The 21,165-nt window shown below is 39.6% G+C and overlaps 1 protein-coding gene across 2 annotated transcripts in view; it reads left to right on the top strand.

Moving 5' to 3' along the window:
- PSTPIP2 (proline-serine-threonine phosphatase interacting protein 2) overlaps positions 1 to 21,165 on the top strand; it is a 74,071-nt gene that overhangs the window by 46,288 nt on the left and 6,618 nt on the right. For both annotated transcript variants that reach the window (XM_037016969.2, XM_037016966.2), the window contains exons 6-13: positions 2,279 to 2,341; positions 6,918 to 7,016; positions 7,580 to 7,625; positions 8,544 to 8,623; positions 10,937 to 11,035; positions 11,966 to 12,062; positions 12,181 to 12,262; positions 13,260 to 13,294. In XM_037016969.2, coding sequence (XP_036872864.1) covers positions 2,279 to 2,341; positions 6,918 to 7,016; positions 7,580 to 7,625; positions 8,544 to 8,623; positions 10,937 to 11,035; positions 11,966 to 12,062; positions 12,181 to 12,262; positions 13,260 to 13,294 — 601 coding nt within the window. The remainder of the gene's footprint in view (positions 1 to 2,278; positions 2,342 to 6,917; positions 7,017 to 7,579; positions 7,626 to 8,543; positions 8,624 to 10,936; positions 11,036 to 11,965; positions 12,063 to 12,180; positions 12,263 to 13,259; positions 13,295 to 21,165) is intronic.

Here is a 21,165-nt window from a genome sequence, read left to right as displayed (position 1 = left end):
CTGAGGCCCTGGGAAGTGCAAGCGCATTTTGTCTTCAAAGCAGATGGACGTAGGATGTTTTTCACTGATGGGACTCAGTCTCAGGGGAGGAGATGAAGTGAGCAAGAGGTTTTAAAACTGGCAAACATTTGGGGAATTATAAGGATCAAGAAAATAAGTCGGATTTATATTAAAGTGTTCTTAGACTAGTTCCTTATAGTAGATCAGATACTGTTCTAACTCCCTTCTATTTTATTCCTCAAAGACCAGATACTGTTCTGACTCCCTTATATTTTATTCCTCATATATTCATGTTGCCTGGCAGCCAAGTAAGGCCCTTCCAAAATTTTTAAATATCTGGTCTCCAAGGTTGGGACCTCAGCTTCATGTGGGGCACAAGCTCTTCCCTGTCTGGCATCCAAAGAGTGGCAGCCAGGTCTTCCCGGACAGCTCTGCCTGGACTTTTTGGAAGCCTTTTCTCATTCTGGCCCTTTACCGACCCAGGGTCATTTTCTTCAGTGTATGTATCTAATAAACAGCCATTAAGACTGATTGTACCTGTACCTCAATCTCAACAACTTTACCTGTGGTCCTAAATCAGAGGCTAATTCCAGCTTCCTTGGTGGTCATTTGGCATTTGGAGCGGTGATGGCATCTTAAGAACCTGCCTGCTCTGCATCTCTTGTCATTTCATGAGCTGCTCTTAGAGTTGTGCCTCTTACTAGGAAGGAAGGGTGGAACGAACATTAGGGACACCATTATCAAGTACTTTCACACACACTCACGCTTCATATATCAGTTTTGAGGGGTGCTTCTGGGCCATTTTTCAGAGCAGAAATAATATGTCTATTACACCCATTCACTGGGTAGTCAAACTTTTTTGGCTGACATTGCCAGCTCTGCCCACCTCTGTAGATGAATTACAATTTTTCAAAAGCAAAATGCCTTGGACACCTAGAGTCTGTGCACACATGATTTCCACTAAGAGGAGAGGAAGGTCATTTCCTCACATTTTCAAGTGCCCTTGGTAGTCCTAGTCATTTCAGGGAGAGCTTTGTTAATTTTGCAAGCCTTCCGACACTTCCCCTCCAACAAATTACAAAGACCAAATTCTCGTAGCTAGAAGATGTTTTGAATTTTGTTAAGCAATAGAGCAGCCTATGCTTCATCCACCACTGTCACCCAAGTTTCCTGGGTTTTATGTGCCCTCTACAGCAGGAAAACACTTCCTGACTTTTCTTTGACAAGTCCAAAGCTTATTAATAACTGTGTAATTACTTGTGTCACAGTGAACTCTGGGTTGTACCACTTCCGGTTTTAGATACTTAAAAAAAAAAATCAAACCTTGGGAGAAAAATGTGTCAATTTTAACTTCTCATTTTCCATGGTTAAACCCTGCATGCTTGGTCTTTCACTTCTTGGAAATTAAGCCATTTCCACTTGTGAAGGAAAGCCATTATTGGTTTCTTTTAGTAAACTGAGAAGAGGAGGTGCAGGTAGAATGGCTGGTCAGAAGTTAGTGCATACTCACTTATACAACTTACATCTTTTGAGAATGGAGAACAATGCAGACAAGATTATCCATCCCTCACTGAGTGTAGAGCATGGCCAGAGAGACTGATGGGACACAGTACTCATGATAAAGTGTGTTGAACCTGAACATATAGTGGGGACACCTAACCTAATCTCTGAGATTCAGAAGCCTCCTGGATGAAGTGAACTTGCAACTAAAAGCAGCAGAGAGAAGGGCAGTATGGATGCTGGTGGAGAGAGTCAAGGACAAGGTTCTCACCCTGGGGCTTGGCACAGCAGGGAGGGGTCTGGGGAGCCACTTTCAGGATTCCTGCTGTTTTAGAGTTTGAGGTCCCTCCCTCCCGAAGCCCAGAATGTTTTAAGCCAGACAGACAGCATCTGGTCAGTCACTGTCTCCTCCGATGCCCACGTTGTTTACCCTCTCTATTAGGATGGGGTGATCATGGCAGAGTGTTGTTCTGCTTCTAGAGAGCAATCTCCGAAGAAAGGAGACACTGGCTTTCCAGTTTTCTGAATACAGTCTGGATGTGGGGAGACAGAGAGACCACTCAGCAGCTGCTCCAGTAACTTACTGCTTGGTCTTTGGCAAATTGTTCAGGCTCTCTGGGCTGCAGTTCCCTCGTTTGTGTATTATGGGAGCAATAAAGAGCACATCTACCTTCTGGAATGTGTGAGGACTAAATCTCCATTGAACACTTAACCTTCAAGATAAACTGCTATTCACTATAATTTGTTTTCATTAATAGTACTTGTGCTCTCTTCACAGACAGAGCTTATAATGGATGCTGCCCATAAGCAAAAGAGCTTACAATTCAAGAAAACCATGGATGTGAGTCTAACTTTCTTGCTTTGTTTTGTTTTTTGGTAATGATGACATTTTCTGAAGTCCTGTTCTGTGTATGATCATATTCCTAAAAATAACATTTCAATAGTGTTATTATTTATTAGTGCAGTAGTTTAGAGAAAACAACCTTTAGTGGGTGGACTTTTCCTTCTTTTTAAGGCCTTGGAAAGACTGAAGATGAAACCAAATAGAGGAAATGGAATGATGGTATCTTTCTGGTAATATGGGATAGGATAACAAATCCATTTAAGTATTTCAGACTGAGACACAATAGTCTATACTGAATGATGCTATTTATCTTGTTGAATTTGAGCTCTTGCCCTGTGACTGTTTTGAATCTCAATTTCTTACCTATTTTATCAAGTGACCCCTTACTGTTTTAAGATATCTGCAAATTGTAAAAGCCTTAAGTAATTGATTTTAAAAAATGCTTAAGAAGACACAATTAAGACAAATTGCTAGGGACTTCAGTCTAGCTTTTCATGAATCTGTTAACTCTGGATACAATGGACTCTGTTACTGAAACACCCACAATTCCATCTTTAAACAGAGTATCAACATGATATGCTGACTATGACATGGTATCTGGAAACCCAGTTAAAAAAGAAAATGTCACCAATGGTGATGGCATGCAGTCTGCTCTGCATCATTTTTTTCTTTGATGCAGATCACCTCAAAAGCAATTGATAAATAGGGAATAATATCAGTATAATGCATAAATAGTGTTTGTTGATACATTGATTGTTCCCAGACCATTTATATTTTGAGCAATCTGGGGCAAACTTTCTCACAATTAAAGTTAAAGCTTTATTGAAACTTAATTTTCTTAACTGTTTCCTCTACCAACATTTAGAGCCATATTGGTTTGATAATTTGGCTTCAAATGTCAAAAATAATTTAGAAAAAAATCAAGAGGAAAAAGGAAGCCTATCGTATTTACTCATTTTTGCTTACTGTCTACTTTTTTCCTTCTGATGTTCCAAGGCTTCTCATTTCTGGTTTCATTTTGCTCAGAGAACTTCTTTTAGCCGTTCTTCAGGATAGACCTGCTAGCAGCAAATACTGAGTTTTCCTTCATCTGAGAATGTCTTGGTTTCCCCTTCATACTTAAAGGATATTTTCTCTTGAAGTAGGATTATGTGTGGAGAGTTCATTTCTCTCAGTAGTTGAGCAATGCTGTGTCACTTCATTGTGGCCTCCATAGTTTCTGATAAGAAAGCTGCAGTAATGCAAGTCGATTTTCCCTTATAGATAAGATGTCATTTCTGTTTTAAGGTATTTTATTTTTTCAGAAGTTCACATATATATCTTGTCATAGATTTCTTTGGGGTTTGATAATATCTTAACTCTGTAGGCGTTTATCTTTTGCCAAATTTGGAATATTCAGCCCACCCTTCTCTCCTAGGATTCCAAGGACATGAGCGTTAGATCTTTTGTTATGATGCCAAATGTCCAGGAGTCTCTGTTCATTTTTTTCAGCCTATTCTCTTTCTGTTGTTCAGATAATGTAATTTCTATACTAACTTCCTGTCTACCCATTCTTTCTTCTGTGCCTTCCATTCTCTTCTTCAGCCCATGCATTCAGTTTTTTATTTCAGTTCTAAAATTTCCATTTGGTTCTCTGTACCTTCTGTTTCTTTGCTGAGCTTTCATTTCTATGCTAAGACTATTTTCATTTGCTTCAAGTATATTTGTAATTTCTTGTTGAATATATACACAGTAGCTGCTTAAAAATATTCCTGAGATAATTCTAACATCTCTGTCTTCTTAATATTGGCATCTATTGATGGTCTTTTCTCATTCAGAGTCAGAATTTACTGGTTCTTGGTATCATGAGTGATACTCAATTGATTAAGAACATTTCAGGTATGTTACAAGGTCGTGGATCTTACTTAAACCTTCTGTTTTGGCTGGCTTACTCTGACAGCCCTCTAGCAGGGGAAAGTGAGGTACCACCTCATTACTGCTATGTGGGAGTAAAAAGTCCAGGTTCCTCCCTTGGCATCTGCTGATACCACAGGGCTGGTGTGGCCTTGTTACTACTGGGAGGTGGCTCGAGTCCTGATTCTCCACAGAACTTCTCTGACATCACCCCAAGAGGGGCTGCACCATAATACTGCCAGGTGGAGCGATGGGAGTCCAGGGTCCCCATGTGGTTCCCACTGGCACCGTGTGTGGGGCTTAGTTACCTCCCAGTGGGAATGAGAGTTCCAGTTCCCCAGTTTGATGGCATCTGATCACCTGCTGATGCCATGTTGGCAGGGCAGTTGGGCACCTGGTTACAGTGGTGAAGGTGGAAGTCTCAGCTCTCCTTGGCCTTTGCTGGGTGCACGTGTGTGTGGAGCAGGGCACAGTTTTCTATGTGGTATTTGTTTTTTAACTATGTGCTAGTTTTTTTACAGAAGTTTCTGTCCTGCTAGGCTATCCCTTTTCTGGTTTCTTGGCTGAAGGGAGTAGGCTTTTGTTGGGATTACATCTGTACCTATTGTCATTTGTGGCTGCCTCCTTCTCTGGCACTCCTTCTGTGATATATGAGACAAGAAGAAATCCTAGGGAACTCACTTCTAAGTTGCTCTGCTGAAACCAAGGTCACTGGCGGGTCTGCCTTCTCTCCACCTTTCAGAGTCTTATGTTTGTTTTCTATAGAATATCCAGCATTTTTAATTGTACCTATGTGGAGGAGAATGGAAAAGTAAATCTGTTCCATCTTCCAGAAGCCTATATGACCTTTTAAAGAAGCATTTTGCAATTATGCAAAATATGATCATACCTCATCAAGCTTATGCTAAGAATCTAAGACTCTCTTTTTAGGAAATCATCCCAAATAAGGAAAGCAAAGGCAGGAACTTGTTCATACTTATAATACTGAAAATTGTAAGTGACCAAAAAATGGAGAAAGAGTAAATAATGTAACCTTAAAAATGTGATTGTGGAGACTGTGTAGCAACAGAGAAAAAATGTTTAATATGTCATATTAAAAAGGCAGGATAGAGGAAAACTGATAACTGACATTAAAATTTAAGACTTCTTCAGAGCAACAGGAAAAAAATGTCTTACATGTGGCTTCAGAAGATACGATAAATGGGAAAAATATCTGTCACTTACATACCTTATAGCCTGTTAGTGTTCCTAATATAGACTGAGCTCTTCAAAACCAATTAAAACAAAGAATGCTCTAATAGAAAAGCTGGTAAAAGACATGAAATAGAAAGGATATACCACCTTAGTAGTAAGGATAGTTTTCTTTGTATTTTTTTTCTAGCATTCTCACCTCTGGTATTAGAAAAGGTTAAAAATATTGTCTAAGCTTGATGTTGGTGAGAGTGTGAGGAAATGTATTCTCATATATGGTGGGAGTGTAAATTGGAAGGAGATTGGATGTGTATACAGTCTTTTACCAAACAACTACCCTTGTAGGAATTTAATCTATATAGATAAATTCACACTACCCAAACTAAAATAGTATTTTTATGTTAAAAAAAATGGGAAATAAGATAATTTCTACCAATAGAAAGTTGGTTAAGAAAACTATGGCTTGTACATGTGTGTGTGTTTGCAACCATTAAAAGTGTTTAGCTACAGGGATCATGCATGATACAGAAACATGTCTATCACATATTGTTGCAAAGAAAAGTACTGTTACATAACTATCTTATGGGCTTGTAATTATGAAAAATTATGAACTTTTACTTCTATGTGTATGTACCACAGGTGGAATTGTGTGGTTGTCTACTAAAAGGTTAGCTCCAACTGAGTGGCAGAGGATGCTAAGAAATGCAGGGAAGCACATGAAATATTCAATGAGCACAAACCAACTCTGCAGAAGAGTCTTCATTTTTAAGCTTTTGTGGGGGGAGTTCGCCATTTTTATTTATTAGCTAAATGACTCACAGTTTTGCCTGGTTTGAGCAAGTTGTCTTTGCCTCAGTAGTTGAAACAAACTTATTTGGTCCACTCACTCTAGTTTGAGAACTGTTTCCACTCCTGGAGGTAATAGTAGCACAGGATAGACCACAGCCTACTTTCAAACTAGCTTAAGCAGAATTCTTTAAATAAAAAAAGAACAGGACCATTCATAAGTGACAGAAGTGATGGGATTGATGTCCTCCTCACTATCCACCTGCTATGGTGAGTCACATTAGAATATTGAAGCATAATTATAATTACCATGGCCAAGTGGTGGCATCTAAGTTCTGAGGGTTATGAATGTTATATACATGTTGGATTATACATCTTATAGTCATAAACGTTTTTGATTTTGCCTTTCAAATTCCATCGTTTGCTCCAATCAGTTTCCAAAGCTCATGTGCTTTGTGTTTGCCTAATCGGAGTATTGCCTCCTTGATCAGGCTGCCACTACAAACAGCACTTAGAAAAGGGCTAGAGAGACCTTCCAAAAATATATACAAAAGAGCATCAGCCTCAGAGAGTTCTGGTCTAGGGGTGATCACAGCCCTAATCAGAGTGGCCAAATCCTGGGTTTGGCAAGCTAGGGTGGCTACTTTCCAGGGTTACGTTCTGCTCACCTGTTTTGGTCCTCTTTTGGCTCCTAACAATCAAGGCAAAGAAGAACTATGAACAGAAATGCCGAGACAAAGATGAAGCAGAGCAGGCCGTCCACCGGAGTGCCAACCTGGTAAACCCAAAGCAACAAGAAAAGGTACCTGCGAGAGCTGACAGCCTGAATAATCTGAGATTTAGATATATGAAGTTAAAGGCAATTAATGATCTTAAAAATAAACAAGCACCCAAAGCCCCTGGAAATATCGTCCTTTGGGCTATTAGAATCCTCTGAACTAGAAAGACCCTTGTCACATTTTGGGGATTGAGGAAATTCTAGAAAAGTCCATGTGCTATAAGATCAGAGGACAAGTTGAATGATTTGCTTGTGAGAGAAACACAGTTAAGACTTGACTAGCACTTGTCTCTTCACAGTCATTGTTATTTTTTAATTATTAAAGTATCATTGATACACAATCTTACGTTGGTTTCAAATATACAACACAGTGGTTCAACAGTTACCCATATTATTAAATCCTCACCCTCTCTAGTGTGGTCACTATCTGTCTACATAGTAAGATGTTACAGGGTCATTGACTATTCTCCGTGCTGTACCACCATTCTTGTGACCAACCTATATTCACAGCCATTGCTTTTCAGTCTATTTTGCCTTTAGAGGCCTGCCTGGCATCTCTCATCTCTTGTTCTTTTCTGTCTTCACAGCTTTTTGTGAAACTGGCAACTTCAAAGACCGCAGTAGAGGACTCAGGTGAGGGGGCTGCTCCAAGGGACGGGGGAGGATCATGCTTAGTTACGTCATGCTAAATCTGAGGCAGGTGCTTGTAAACACCTTACAACAAATATGGATGCACAGTAGGATTAACAAGACATCAGGAGAGAAAAAAAGAGAAACAGAAGGAGGAAGGGTGAGGAAGGGAGGAAAGGAGAAGAGGGATGAGAGAGGGTATATCAGGACATGGGAAGTGGGAGGAAGCAAGTGAGGCAGCAGTTTCTGGCCACCACCTGCCTGGGTTTTCCTGCCTCACTTGTAATTGAATGGTAGTCGTGGTGGGAGAGGGGGTCATGTGGAAGCTGCTTTGTAATCAGGTCCTCGCTCTGATGGATTGGGAACATCTCTCTTAAGAGCCCATCTCAGCCCTGATAACTCTCTATGAAAGAAACAGCAAAGTTGCCAGGGCTTGTCATCAAGAAAATCTAAGTTCCAAACCACATGTTTGCAAAGGCTGCCAATTCCGAGTATCCTGCAGAAGACAAGCCTCTCATGGCTTAAGAAGTCTGTAAATGCAAAACTAGAGTAACTTGGTAGTTCTCCTCTCTGTGTCCCTCATTGGATAGCTTTCCTGAAAATGGAAAGGGGTGGAAGCTAGAGGCCCAGTTGAGAAAGAGAACCCTGGCTGAGGTTCCCGTGAGTTTTCTTTTTCAATTCCTTGGAGCATATCTTGCTAATTGCTTGTTTTATCATTTAAAAACAAAGTGATTCCACCTTTTCTCATTTCACCAAGATATTATGAGAGAGATGTAATTATGGCCTTCCAATATCTAGAGCTCTATGGGGCCCTGAAAATTCATGATGAAGAGTTTCATTTGCCATCTGGGATGAGCTGAGGGGTGGGGCTGGAACCCCCCTCTCTGGTTTCTGACCTCAGGACCCCCCACTCCATTGCAGACAAGGTGTACATGCTGCACATCAGTACCCTGGATAAGGTCCGCGAAGAGTGGCAGAATGAGCACATCAAGGCCTGTGAGGTACCTGGAACCCAAACTGGAATGGGAAGCCACTTGGGAGAGGGCAGGTCTTCCTCCTAGAACTTGGAGAATTTACTTTTGTAGAAACGACCCACCCTCTTATTGTAGGCCCCCAATTCTCATGGAATTACCTGAGGGCAAATTGGAAATCAGGAATTTAAGTGGAGGATGAAAGGAACTGAAATGTTTTTCCCCCAACTTCCTTGTTCTGCCTCCTGCCCATCCTGAGCATGTTATCCAACTCTATGCAAGGCCTCCCCCTAATGTTTGGTTAGGGCCATCATAAACGGCTGAGTTAGTGGCTGAGTAGCCCCTCGGGAGAGCCTCACCTGAACTTGCTGTGTGATTAGGAAAGGGCAGGTAGCAGGTGAGCAGGCTTTAGAATGCTTTACCCTCCTATGCCTCTGACGGCACTATTGCCTCCTTTCATTTTCTGCACATGACCTCACTTACAATTGCCCAGAGAAGATAAAGACATAACCTGGAAACTTTCTCGAGTTTCTTTCACCGTGTCTACACGATTTCTCACCAGTGGATCTCAAAGGACCGTAGCATGAGCATCAGCTGGGAACTTGTTAGAGATGCAGAATTTCAGACCAACTCCAGACCTACTCTATCATCAACTCTGAAAGTGGGCTCAGGGACCCCCGTGTTAATAAGGCTTCCAGATGGTTCTGATGCAAATTCAAGCCAGAGGACGGCTGATCTACACACACCTCTCTTCTCCTTTTCTCCTGTTATATTTGCATGGGGCTGCTCCTGCCCTATCAGGGTCTCATCCCACCTCTGCAGCACAAGCCCGTCTGGCCGGCATCCCCACACCACCTTGTCACAGCTCCCTTCAACGTGAACTTCTATCATTTACACAAACACAGCTCATTTCGGGCTTTAAAGCCTACCAGTACTTGCTTCCCAGCTGCTACCCTCTCCTCTCTTCTTGATGGAGTTGTCTCCATGTCCACATTGCCTGCCCCTGCCTGTCCCAGTCGGCTGTATCTGGGCTTTGCTCCTCTGAGGGGAACCAGTGACCCCCTTGGCGTGAGGTCCAGTGGGCCTGTCTCTACTATCAGGTTGTTGTCCTGTCTCTACTATCTGATACTATGGGTCACTATCCCCCTCCTAAGACTTTCCTGCTTTACTTCCTTAACTCGACACTCGTGGAAAAGCCTGGAATAATGCCCTTTTTATAAGGTTTAAAAACATGCAAAGCAATATCACATACATTGTATTGTTATGTAAGTATTATAATAACTGGCATGGGAATGATAAACAGGATAATGGTTATCTCCAGGGAAGCAGGAGGGTGATATTGGTGAGAGCACACATGGGTTTAAACAGAATCTGAAGTAAATATGGCCAAAATTTTTGACAAAGCTAGGTGATTGTTAACATGGTTATTCGTTATATTACTCTCTATGAGTCTATGTGAAATATTCCATAATAAATACAATGTATTTCTTTAAAATCCTCCAGGAAATAGGTGAGCTGGTAGGGACATAGGTAAAGCGGAATCTGTCGTGAGTTGATAAATCGTGTAAGCTGGTGGTGGATACATGGGGATTCATCATACTATTCTGTCTACTCTTGTATATGTTTGAAATTTTACATTATAAAAAAATTTTGATGTAATACTAAGTGTTGTATTTAATACTGAAAAAGCACATTAATATAACATCCATTGTTGAATAGAATAACATCCGATTTATAGAACAGCTTGATTTTCCAAAGGTTGATTTTTGTCTATATCAGAAAGTGACTTTTTAAAAACAAGTTTTTCATTAAGGAAAATTTCAAATATGTACAAAGATAGAAGATAAGTGCAAGGCCCCCATGTACTTATCAACTAGCTTCAACAATTGTGATCATTTTGCCACTTGAATTCATTCATGGCATGAGGAGTTGGGTGGGGGATGTGGCACGTGGTGGTGGTGGTAGTGGGAGAGGGCGTGGGGGTGGCTGGTGGGCAGAGTTTTTCATCTGAGGCTCTGTCAAGCTGCCCAGGTAGAGATGCCCCTTAGGCAGTTGGAAATGTGAGCTGGAATCCAGGTTAGAATCTTGGTGTCTGGGTTCATCATTACCTCTTACCTTCCGGAGTATATCCAATCCTGTTTGTGTGAATACCATCTTAGAATCCATTTGCATTCTTTGCCTGTAGTAAGTCTGTGAGCTTCCTTGGTGGTGGGGGAGTACCCTACTTGGGGCAATAAGCTTACAGATAGTTGAGGGTTGACACTGTTTTTTTTAGTCATAACCAGTCTAGGCACACGGTAACTTTCTCTGCATATGTATGTACATGTAGTTATGTTTCTGTAGGTATTTGAAGTTCAAGAATGTGAACGAATAAACTTCTTTCGGAATGCCTTGTGGGTACACCTGAATCAGCTGTCACAGCAATGTGTCACAAGTGATGATGTAAGTCAGAGGCATTCATGGAGAATTCATTAAAATGCAAGGAAGCATGGACATTTATTAGTTCTCCCCTCACTTAAGGCTCAAGGAGGTACAGTGACTTGCCTAAGGCCACACAGTGAGTTGATAGAAGAAAACCTAGCCTGCCTGATTCCTGGTCCAATGTTACTGCCATGACTTAATCTTAAAGAAATTCAGAGTTAGGGCAAGAGAGCAGAAATGTGAGACCCAAATGCAGTTTAATTTATGGAAGACAGAGATGTCACAGCATGAATATGAGTCCCATAGGTCACTTGAGGACAGCCCCAAGTACTAACAGACTCATACCCAGGCTAGTGATCACTGCAGGGTTCAGGACTTACTTTAATGGTATTCCCAGGGCATTTTCCAAGCTTAACTTGTGCACGGCAGTCCTCATGGGGTTCCAGAGGGACCAGAAACAAATCATCACAACCTTTTTTGCTAAGAAATAGCCACCTGCACTCAGAAAGGCATTCATTTTAGAAGAAAGAAACACCCAGAAAACCTGTAGGATTGACTGGAGGAACTTTTCTCCAAGTTAAGTAATTGTCATTGCATTTTGTGTGTGGCATTGGTCTTGTTTCATTGGACTTGGTATCTATTTTCTTTGTCCTGTAAGTGTTTTTTTTTTTAAAAAAAACTTTCCACCAAGGATTTTCTGCTGCTACAAAGATGCATTTCTTGTCATCTTAAAAAAAAATTTTTTTAAACCTATAAATATCAGAGAAATCCTTTTATATGAGTCCAAAACTTGGGAATGTCTTCTTTTTCTTTTCAAAGTAAAATCTGGGAAGGAGTTTGACATCTTTCAAAGTTGTTTTAATGAGCTGTGTCACAATTACGTGTGTACTTTGTGTACCTTGTGTACACGTGTACCTATGCATCTATGTTGATCAATCTTCTTTTCGTTAGATGTATGAAGAAGTCCGTAAGAGTTTAGAGATGTGCAGCATTGAGAAGGATATAGAATACTTTGTGAATCAACGAAAAACTGGACAGACTCCACCAGGTGAATGGAGCAGCAGGGTTGGTGGTTTGTTTAAGCAATTGTGTTAGTTTTTCTTGTCACATGTCATTGAGAATGGAAGATGCCAGACTAATATTTTGTTTCTCGACGATTCTCCTAGCACCCATTATGTATGAGAATTTCTACTGTCCCCAGAAGAATGCAGCCCCACCAGGAAAGACTGTGGGGCCTAACTTGGCAAGGTAATAACCAGCTACCTTTCACGTGAAGAAAAACACTTTCAGTAAATGTTTTGTTATGTGTTTCTAAGCATTTTAGAATTGGAACATATATACCACTAAATTTTCTTAGTGAGGTTCCTAAGTTTTTGAAAGTAGCATTTTTAGGACAAATGTTAATCATAGTTTAAGGAGGACTATATCATGCTTGAGTATGATTGTTATTCCTCGTGCATAAATCCTATCTATGCCTTTCTGATAGCCTGTAGAAAGCAGGAGTCAGCAAACTCTGGTCCCCTGAGTCAAACCTGACTTGCCTGTTTTGGAAGGGCCTGAGCGTAAAGAATAGTTTTTACATTTTTAGATGGCTAAAAATATTTAAAATGATACTGTTTCATGATGTGTAAAGATTATATGAAATTCAAATTTCACTATTCATATATAATGTTTTATTGAAATGTGACCATGCTCTTCCATTTACGTTTTATCTGTAAAGGATCCTGAAAGAAGAGAAACTTCTGTTTTACATGCAGTCAACTTGAAGTCTAAGCTGTTGAATTTTCAGTCCAGTTTTCATAAACATAAAGGAATATTTAGAGGGAGAGAATTGCATGACCATTATCAATATTTAAGAATGCCACTTAATATGAATTCATTCATTTAATCCTTACAATGAGTAGATGCTCTTTGTGTTTTCCATTTTACATGTGGAAGCACTGTAAACATACGAGGAGATCAGGAAAGCTTGCACACACAGATGAGATTTCATCCTGCCAGTCCGGGTTGCTGGGGGCAGAGCTCACTGAGTGCTTCCTGACCACCATGCATTCTGTTCCTTTGCATATAATGTCTGCAACCTAGAGTCCAGTAGGCCGGTGCTTTTCCTTCATCTGAACTTGCCTCGGCCCTCCAGAACAGAAACCAGATTCTGATTAGAGTGCAATATGCTTGTAGTGTGAAGTAGAAAATTAGAAAAATAACAAGAACTTATCTCAAAGACTTTGTTTTTCATTTCTTACAGGAGAGGACCTCTCCCAATTCCTAAAACTTTACCAGGTATGCCACTTAGAAAGGCTATTTGAAATGCTTTTCTTTAAGATTGCGTAGTTAGAGTTTTGAAATAAGGGGGAAGAGGGAATAATTAGAATCAAATTCCCAAGAGAATAAGCCTGGATTAAAATCTTACTACAATGCTATTTGTCACAGAGAGAAATTTGGTAATTGGTGGTCTATGTTATAGCTTATCCAGGAGACATCAGTTCCTGGAGTATCAAAAGAAATTTATTATAAGGCAATCTTACCTAAGAGATTATTTCAACTTGGACCATGGGAACAGCAAAACTGATACATAATTCCCTATGGATTACATAGAACTATAATTTACAGAAGGCACATATGTCTAGAAAAATGTAACCCATTGTTGTATATTTTGTATGCTTCCCATAACAAGCTAATCACAGTGACCTCTTTTTGTTATTTAAATTTTTTTAATTTTGGTATCATTAATCTACAATTACATGAGCAACATTATGGTTACTAGACTCCCGCTATCATCAACAGTGACCTCTTTTTTAATCAGAACTCCTGTGATACCTCTGGGAGAAACACAAATTTTAGCATTTTTTTGTTAGTTGTATTCCTGGGTAATTGTAAGAGCCTCGAAAGCCAACACCTTATTTTCTCCTGTGTCGCTCGTAACACCTCACACAGTAATGGGCACATAGTAGGTACTCAACAGACATTTATTATTTGAAAAAATGAAAGATATACCTACATGTGTTCAAAGGAATGAGGGAAGAGACAACTTATGGTATGTTTAACAGCTTAGTAAATAATTTAGTGACTGAAATTATAAACTTCAAAAAATATATAAAAATTTATTTTATTTTTATAAAATAATTACTACTTGTTAATGTGAGACTTTTTTTTGTTAAAGTATCATTGATATACAATCTTATGGTGGTTTCACATACACAAAACAGTGGTTCAGCATTCACACATATTACCAAGCCCTCACCCCCTCCATTGCAGTCATTGTCTTTCAACATAGTAAGATACTATAGTCATTACTTGTATTCTCCGTGGTGTATTACTGTCCCAGTGATCTACCTATGTTGTGATTGCCAATTATAGGTCCCCTTAATCTCCTTCTCCCTCCCCACCCACCCTTCCAACCCCTCCCCTTTGGTAACCACGAGTCCCTTCTCAGTGTTTATGAGTCTACTGCTTCTTTTGTTCCTTCTGTTTTGCTTTGTTTTTATATTCTGCAAATAAGCGAAATCATTTCGTATTTGTCTTTCACCACCTGACTTATTTCACTGAGCATAATACCCCCTAGATCCAGCCATGTTGTTGCAAATGGCAGGATTTCTTTAATTTTTATAGCTGAAAAATATTTCATTGTGTGTATGTACCACATCTTCTTTATCCATTCATCTATTGATGGACATTTAGGTTGCTCCCATATCTTGATTATTGTAAATAGTGCAGCAGTACACATAGGGGTGCATATATCTTTTCAAATCAGGGATTTTATTTTCTTTGGATAAATTGCTAGGAGTGGAATGACTGGGTCAAATGGTATTTTTAGTTTTAGCTTTTTAAGGAACCTCCACATTGCTTTCCACAGTGGTTGAACCAATTTACATTTCCACGAACAGTGCAAGAGGGGTCCCTTTTCTCTGCATCCTCACCAACATGTGTTGTTTCTTGATGTGCAACCTTTTTTAAATCCATTTTTTTTTTTTTTTTTTTTTTTTTTTTTTTTTTGAGAGGGCATCTCTCATATTTATTGATCAAATGGTTGTTAACAACAATAAAATTCAGTATAGGGGGGTCAATGCTCAATGTCCAATCATTAATCCATCTCAAGCCTAATTCTCGTCAGTCTCCAATCTTCTGAAGCATAACGAACAAGTTCTTACATGGTGAACGAATTCTTACAGAGTGAATAAATTCTTACATGGTGAACAGTACAAGGGCAGTCATCACAGAAACTTTCGGTTTTGATCATGCAATATGACCTATAAACCATCAGGTCAAATATGAATATTCATTTGATTTTTGTACTTGATTTATATGTTGATCCCACATTTCTCCTATTATTATTATTATTTTTATTTTTAATAAAATGCTGAAGTGGTAGGTAGATGCAAGATAAAGGTAGAAAACATAGTTTAGTGCTGTAAGAAGGCAAATGTAGATGATCAGATAATCAGGTGTGTGCCTATGGACTAAGTATTAATCCAGGCTAGACAAGGGCAGCAAAACATCCACGGATGCAGAAGATTTCTCTCAAAGCAGGGGGGGTGAGGTTCTGAGCCTCACCTCTGTTGATCCCCAAATTCTCACCTGATGGCCCCCCTGCGACTGTGCCTGTCTTAGGTTGTTCCTCCCTTGAGGAATCTTACCCGTCTCTGGCTAACCAGTCATCTTCCGGGGCCATACAGGGAAATGTAAAGTTGGTAAGTGAGAGAGAAGCCATATTGTTTGCAAAGGTTAGCTTTTTACTTCTTTGCAGATTTATGCCCTGTGGCTTCTATGCCCAGCACTTGTCTCGAGGTATCTTTACCACCTGGAGGAATTATGATACTCGGTAAATTCGATATGAGGCACGAATTCTATTTAAAGTTTGTAATTAGGAAGGAAGAAGAAAAGCTATAGATGTAGCATATGAAGGAAACTTGGGAGGATTGATTATTTCTTTGACATATCTTCTTGTATAGTACCTTAAGTATGTATAGGTTTTAAACTACTAACTAATTTGCACACACATATTGACATAATAGGAATACGGTGACATAAACAAAGCAAATCTATAATTACCAGCCATCTCCAGTGAAGCCAAGAAAACCATTTAGGCACCCTAGGCATTTGTGAAAATTTATCTATGATATGATGGATATTTTCCAACTGTACTTGAACCATCAGACAAATTAAAGCAGCCCATTTCTGGGATCTGTTCACATCCCATATGTTCTTTTAACCATAGATAGTCTATAGTCATGAGATTTTGGGGAGCTACAACTTGCACCCCTCCCAACTCCTGGTTGAGTTCCAACAGTACAGATCCAGTCAAATTCGTTGTCTCACTGTATGCACATGCCAGCCTAGACATCTCCCTCCTCCTTCTCATGGCAAGTCCAGGAGATGGTGGGCTGGATGCAGCCACAACCGCAGCATCGTCCGGATCCCTGTGGAGGCTTTTTGATGATCATCCCCCGGCACGAGTCCTCCAGAGAGTGCTGATGCCGGAAGCTCCTCCTCATATCGTATCTTAGTTCATTTTCTGGGTATCCAAGCTAGGCCTTGATCTTCTGCGTAGAAACAAACAGACCCTTTGCCCACACTTTGACATGCCCTCTATACCACTGTGCAGAACTCATTGGAGGTCAGCACACAGTAACTGCTTTTTTTTTTTTTTTTTAATTAAGAGAAAGGAATATTATCAGAAAAGAGTACCTCCATAGCTGATCATCTGACACCCTTTAAGTGATCAACATTAAGGATATTTAAAGCATGCGTTGATCTTTGATTTACCAATAGTTTTATCCTGTTAAGGAGTAATCCCCCTTTTCTTTCTTTCTTTCTTTTTTTTTTTTTTTAAATTTTTAATCTACACTTACCTGAAGAATACTATGTTTACTATGCTCTCCCCTATATCAGGTCCCCCCTAACAACCACATTACGGTTACTGTCCATCAGCTTAGCAAAATGTTGTAGAGTCACTACTTGTCCTCTCTGTGTTGTGCAGCCCACCCTCCCCTTTCTCCCTCCCCCCCATGCATGCTAATCTTAATACCCCCCTTCTTCTTCCCCCCCCTTATCCCTCCCTGCCCACCCATCCTCCCCAGTTCCTTTCCCTTTGGTACCTGTTAGTCCATTTTTGGGTTCTGTAATTCTGCTGCTGTTTTGTTCCTTCAGTTTTTCCTTTGTTCCTATACTCCTCAGATGAGTGAAATCATTTGGTATTTCTCTTTCTCCGCTTGGCTTATTTCACTGAGCATAATACTCTCCAGCTCCATCCATGTTGCTGCAAATGGTTGGATTTTTCCACTTCTTATGGCTGAGTAGTATTCCATTGTGTATATGTACCACATCTTCTTTATCCATTCATCTACAGATGGACATTTAGGTTGCTTCCAATTCTTGGCTATTGTAAATAGTGCTGCGATAAACATAGGAGTGCATCTGTCTTTCTCAAACTTGATTGCTGCGTTCTTAGGGTAAATTCCTAGGAGTGGAATTCCTGGGTCAAATGGTAGGTCTGTTTTGAGCATTTTGATGCACCTCCATACTGCTTTCCACAATGGTTGAACTAATTTACATTCCCACCAGCAGTGTAGGAGGGTTCCCTTTTCTCCACAGCCTCGCCAACATTTGTTGTTGTTTGTCTTTTGGATGGCAGCTATCCTTACTGGTGTGAGGTGATACCTCATTGTAGTTTTAATTTGCATTTCTCTGATAATTAGCGATGTGGAGCATCTTTTCATGTGTCTCTTGGCCATCTGTATTTCTTTTTTGGAGAACTGTCTGTTCAGTTCCTCTGCCCATTTTTTAATTGGGTTATTTGTTTTTTGTTTGTTGAGGCGTGTGAGCTCTTTATATATTCTGGACGTCAAGCCTTTATCAGATCTGTCATTTTCAAATATATTCTCCCATACTGTAGGGTTCCTTTTTGTTCTATTGATGGTGTCTTTCGCTGTACAGAAGCTTTTCAGCTTAATGTAGTCCCACTTGCTCATTTTTGCTGTTGTTTTCCTTGCCCGGGGAGATATGTTCAAGAAGAGATCACTCATGTTTATGTCTAAGAGGTTTTTGCCTATGTTTTTTTCCAAGAGTTTAATGGTTTCGTGACTTACATTCAGGTCTTTGATCCATTTTGAGTTTACCTTTGTATATGGGGTTAGACAATGGTCCAGTTTCATTCTCCTACATGTAGCTGTCCAGTTTTGCCAGCACCATCTGTTGAAGAGACTGTCATTTTGCCATTGTATGTCCATGGCTCCTTTATCAAATATTAATTGACCATATATGTTTGGGTTAATTTCTGGGGTCTCTAATCTGTTCCACTGGTCTGTGGCTCTGTTCTTGTGCCAGTACCAAATTGTCTTGATTACTATGGCTTTGTAGTAGAGCTTGAAGTTGGGGAGTGAGATCCCCCCTACTTTATTCTTCTTTTTCAGGATTGCTTTGGCTATTCGGGGTCTTTGGTGTTTCCATATGAATTTTTGAATTATTTGTTCCAATTCATTGAAGAATGTTGCTGGTAATTTGAGAGGGATTGCATCAAATTTGTATATTGCTTTCGGCAGGATGGCCATTTTGACGATATTAATTCTTCCTAGCCATGAGCATGGGATGAGTTTCCATTTATTAGTGTCCCCTTTAATTTCTCTTAAGAGTGACTTGTAGTTTTCAGAGTATAAGTCTTTCACTTCCTTGGTTAGGTTTATTCCTAGGTATTTTATTCTTTTTGATGCAATGGTGAATGGAATTGTTTTCCTGATTTCTCTTTCTATTGATTCGTTGTTAGTGTATAGGAAAGCTACAGATTTCTGTGTGTTGATTTTGTATCCTGCAACTTTGCTGTATTCCGATATCAGTTCTAGTAGTTTTGGAGTGGAGTCTTTAGGGTTTTTTATGTACAGTATCATATCATCTGCAAATAGTGACAGTTTAACTTCTTCTTTACCAATCTGGATTCCTTGTATTTCTTTGTTTTGTCTGATTGCCGTGGCTAGGACCTCCAGTACTATGTTAAATAACAGTGGGGAGAGTGGGCATCCCTGTCTGGTTCCCGATCTCAGTGGAAATGCTTTCAGCTTCTCGCTGTTCAGTATAATGCTGGCTGTGGGTTTATCATATATGGCCTTTATTATGTTGAGGTACTTGCCCTCTATTCCCATTTTGCTGAGAGTTTTTATCATGAATGGATGTTGAATTTTGTCAAATGCTTTTTCAGCATCTATGGAGATGATCATGTGGTTTTTGTCTTTCTTTTTGTTGATGTGGTGGATGATGTTGATGGATTTTCGAATGTTGTACCATCCTTGCATCCCTGGGATGAACCCCACTTGGTCATGGTGTATGATCCTTTTGATATACTGTTGAATTCTGTTTGCTAATATTTTATTGAGTATTTTTGCATCTACGTTCATCAGGGATATTGGTCTGTAATTTTCTTTTTTGGTGGGGTCTTTGCCTGGTTTTGGTATTAGGGTGATGTTGGCTTCATAGAATGAGTTTGGGAGTATTCCCTCTTCTTCTATTTTGTGGAACACTTTAAGGAGAATGGGTATTATGTCTTCTCTGTGTGTCTGATAAAATTCCGAGGTAAATCCGTCCGGCCCCGGGGTTTTGTTCTTGGGTAGTTTTTTGATTACTGTTTCAATTTCTTTGCTTGTAATTGGTTTGTTTAACTTTTGTGTTTCTTCCTTGGTCAGTCTTGGGAGGTTGTATTTTTCTAGGAAGTTGTCCATTTCTTCTAGGTTTTCCAGCTTGTTGGCATATAGGTTTTCATAGTAGTCTTTAATAATTCTTTGTATTTCTGTGGAGTCTGTCGTGATTTTTCCATTCTCATTTCTGATTATGTTGATTTGTGTTGACTCTCTTTTTCTCTTAATAAGTTGGGCTAGAGGCTTATCTATTTTGTTTATTTTCTCAAAGAACCATCTCTTGGTTTCGTTGATTTTTGCTATTGTTTTATTCTTCTCAATTTTGTTTATTTCTTCTCTGATCTTTATTATGTCCCTCCTTCTGCTGACTTTAGGCCTCATTTGTTCTTCTTTTTCCAGTTTTAATAATTGTGATGTTAGACTATTCATTTGGGATTGTTCTTCCTTCTTCAAGTGTGCCTGGATTGCTATATACTTTCCTCTTAAGACTGCTTTCGCTGCATCCCACAGAAGTTGGGGCTTAGTGTTGTTGTTGTCATTTGTTTCTATATATTCCTTGATCTCTATTTTGATTTGTTCATTGATCCATTGATTATTTAGTAGCATGTTGTTAAGCCTCCATGTGTTTGTGAGCCTTTTTGTTTTCTTTGTAGAATTTATTTCTACTTTCATACCTTTGTGGTCTGAAAAATTGGTTGGTAGAATTTCAATATTGTGGAATTTACTGAGGCTCTTTTTGTGAGCTAGTATGTGGTCTATTCTAGAGAATGTTCCATGTGCACTTGAGAAGAATGTATATCCTGTTGCTTTTGGATGTAAAGTTCTATAGATGTCTATTAGGTCCATCTGTTCTAGTGTGTTGTTCAGTGCCTGTGTGTCTTTACTTATTTTCTGCCCGGTGGATCTATCCTTTGGGGTGAGTGGTGTGTTGAAGTCTCCTACAATGAATGCATTGCAGTCTATTTCCCTCTTTAGTTCTGTTAGTATTTGCTTCACATATGCTGGTGCTCCTGTATTGGGTGCATATATATTTAGAATGGTTATATCCTCTTGTTGGACTAAGCCCTTTATCATTATGTAGTGGCCTTCTTTATCTCTTGTTACTTTCTTTGTTTTGAAGTCTATTTTGTCTGATATTAGTACTGCAACCCCTGCTTTCTTCTCACTGTTGTTTGCCTGAAATATGTTTTTCCATCCCTTGACTTTTAGTCTATGCTTATCTTTGGGTTTAAGGTGAGTTTCTTGTAAGCAGCATATAGATGGGTCTTGCTTTTTTATCCATTCTATTACTCTATGTCTTTTGATTGGTGCATTAAGTCCATTTACATTTAGGGTGACTATTGAAAGATATGTACTTATTGCCATTGCAGGCTTTAGATTCGTGGTTACCAAAGGTTCAAGGTTAGCTTCTTTAGTATCTTACTGCCTAACTTAGCTCGCTTATTGAGCTGTTATATACACTGTCTGGAGAGTCTTTTCTTCTCTCCCTTCTTATTCCTCCTCCTCCCTTCTTCATATGTTGTGTGTTTT

The sequence above is a fragment of the Manis javanica genome, chromosome 9, assembly GCF_040802235.1.
Source record: "Manis javanica isolate MJ-LG chromosome 9, MJ_LKY, whole genome shotgun sequence".
In the NCBI taxonomy this organism is placed as follows: Eukaryota; Metazoa; Chordata; class Mammalia; order Pholidota; family Manidae; genus Manis; species Manis javanica.
This window is presented reverse-complemented; position numbering and strand designations above follow the sequence as displayed.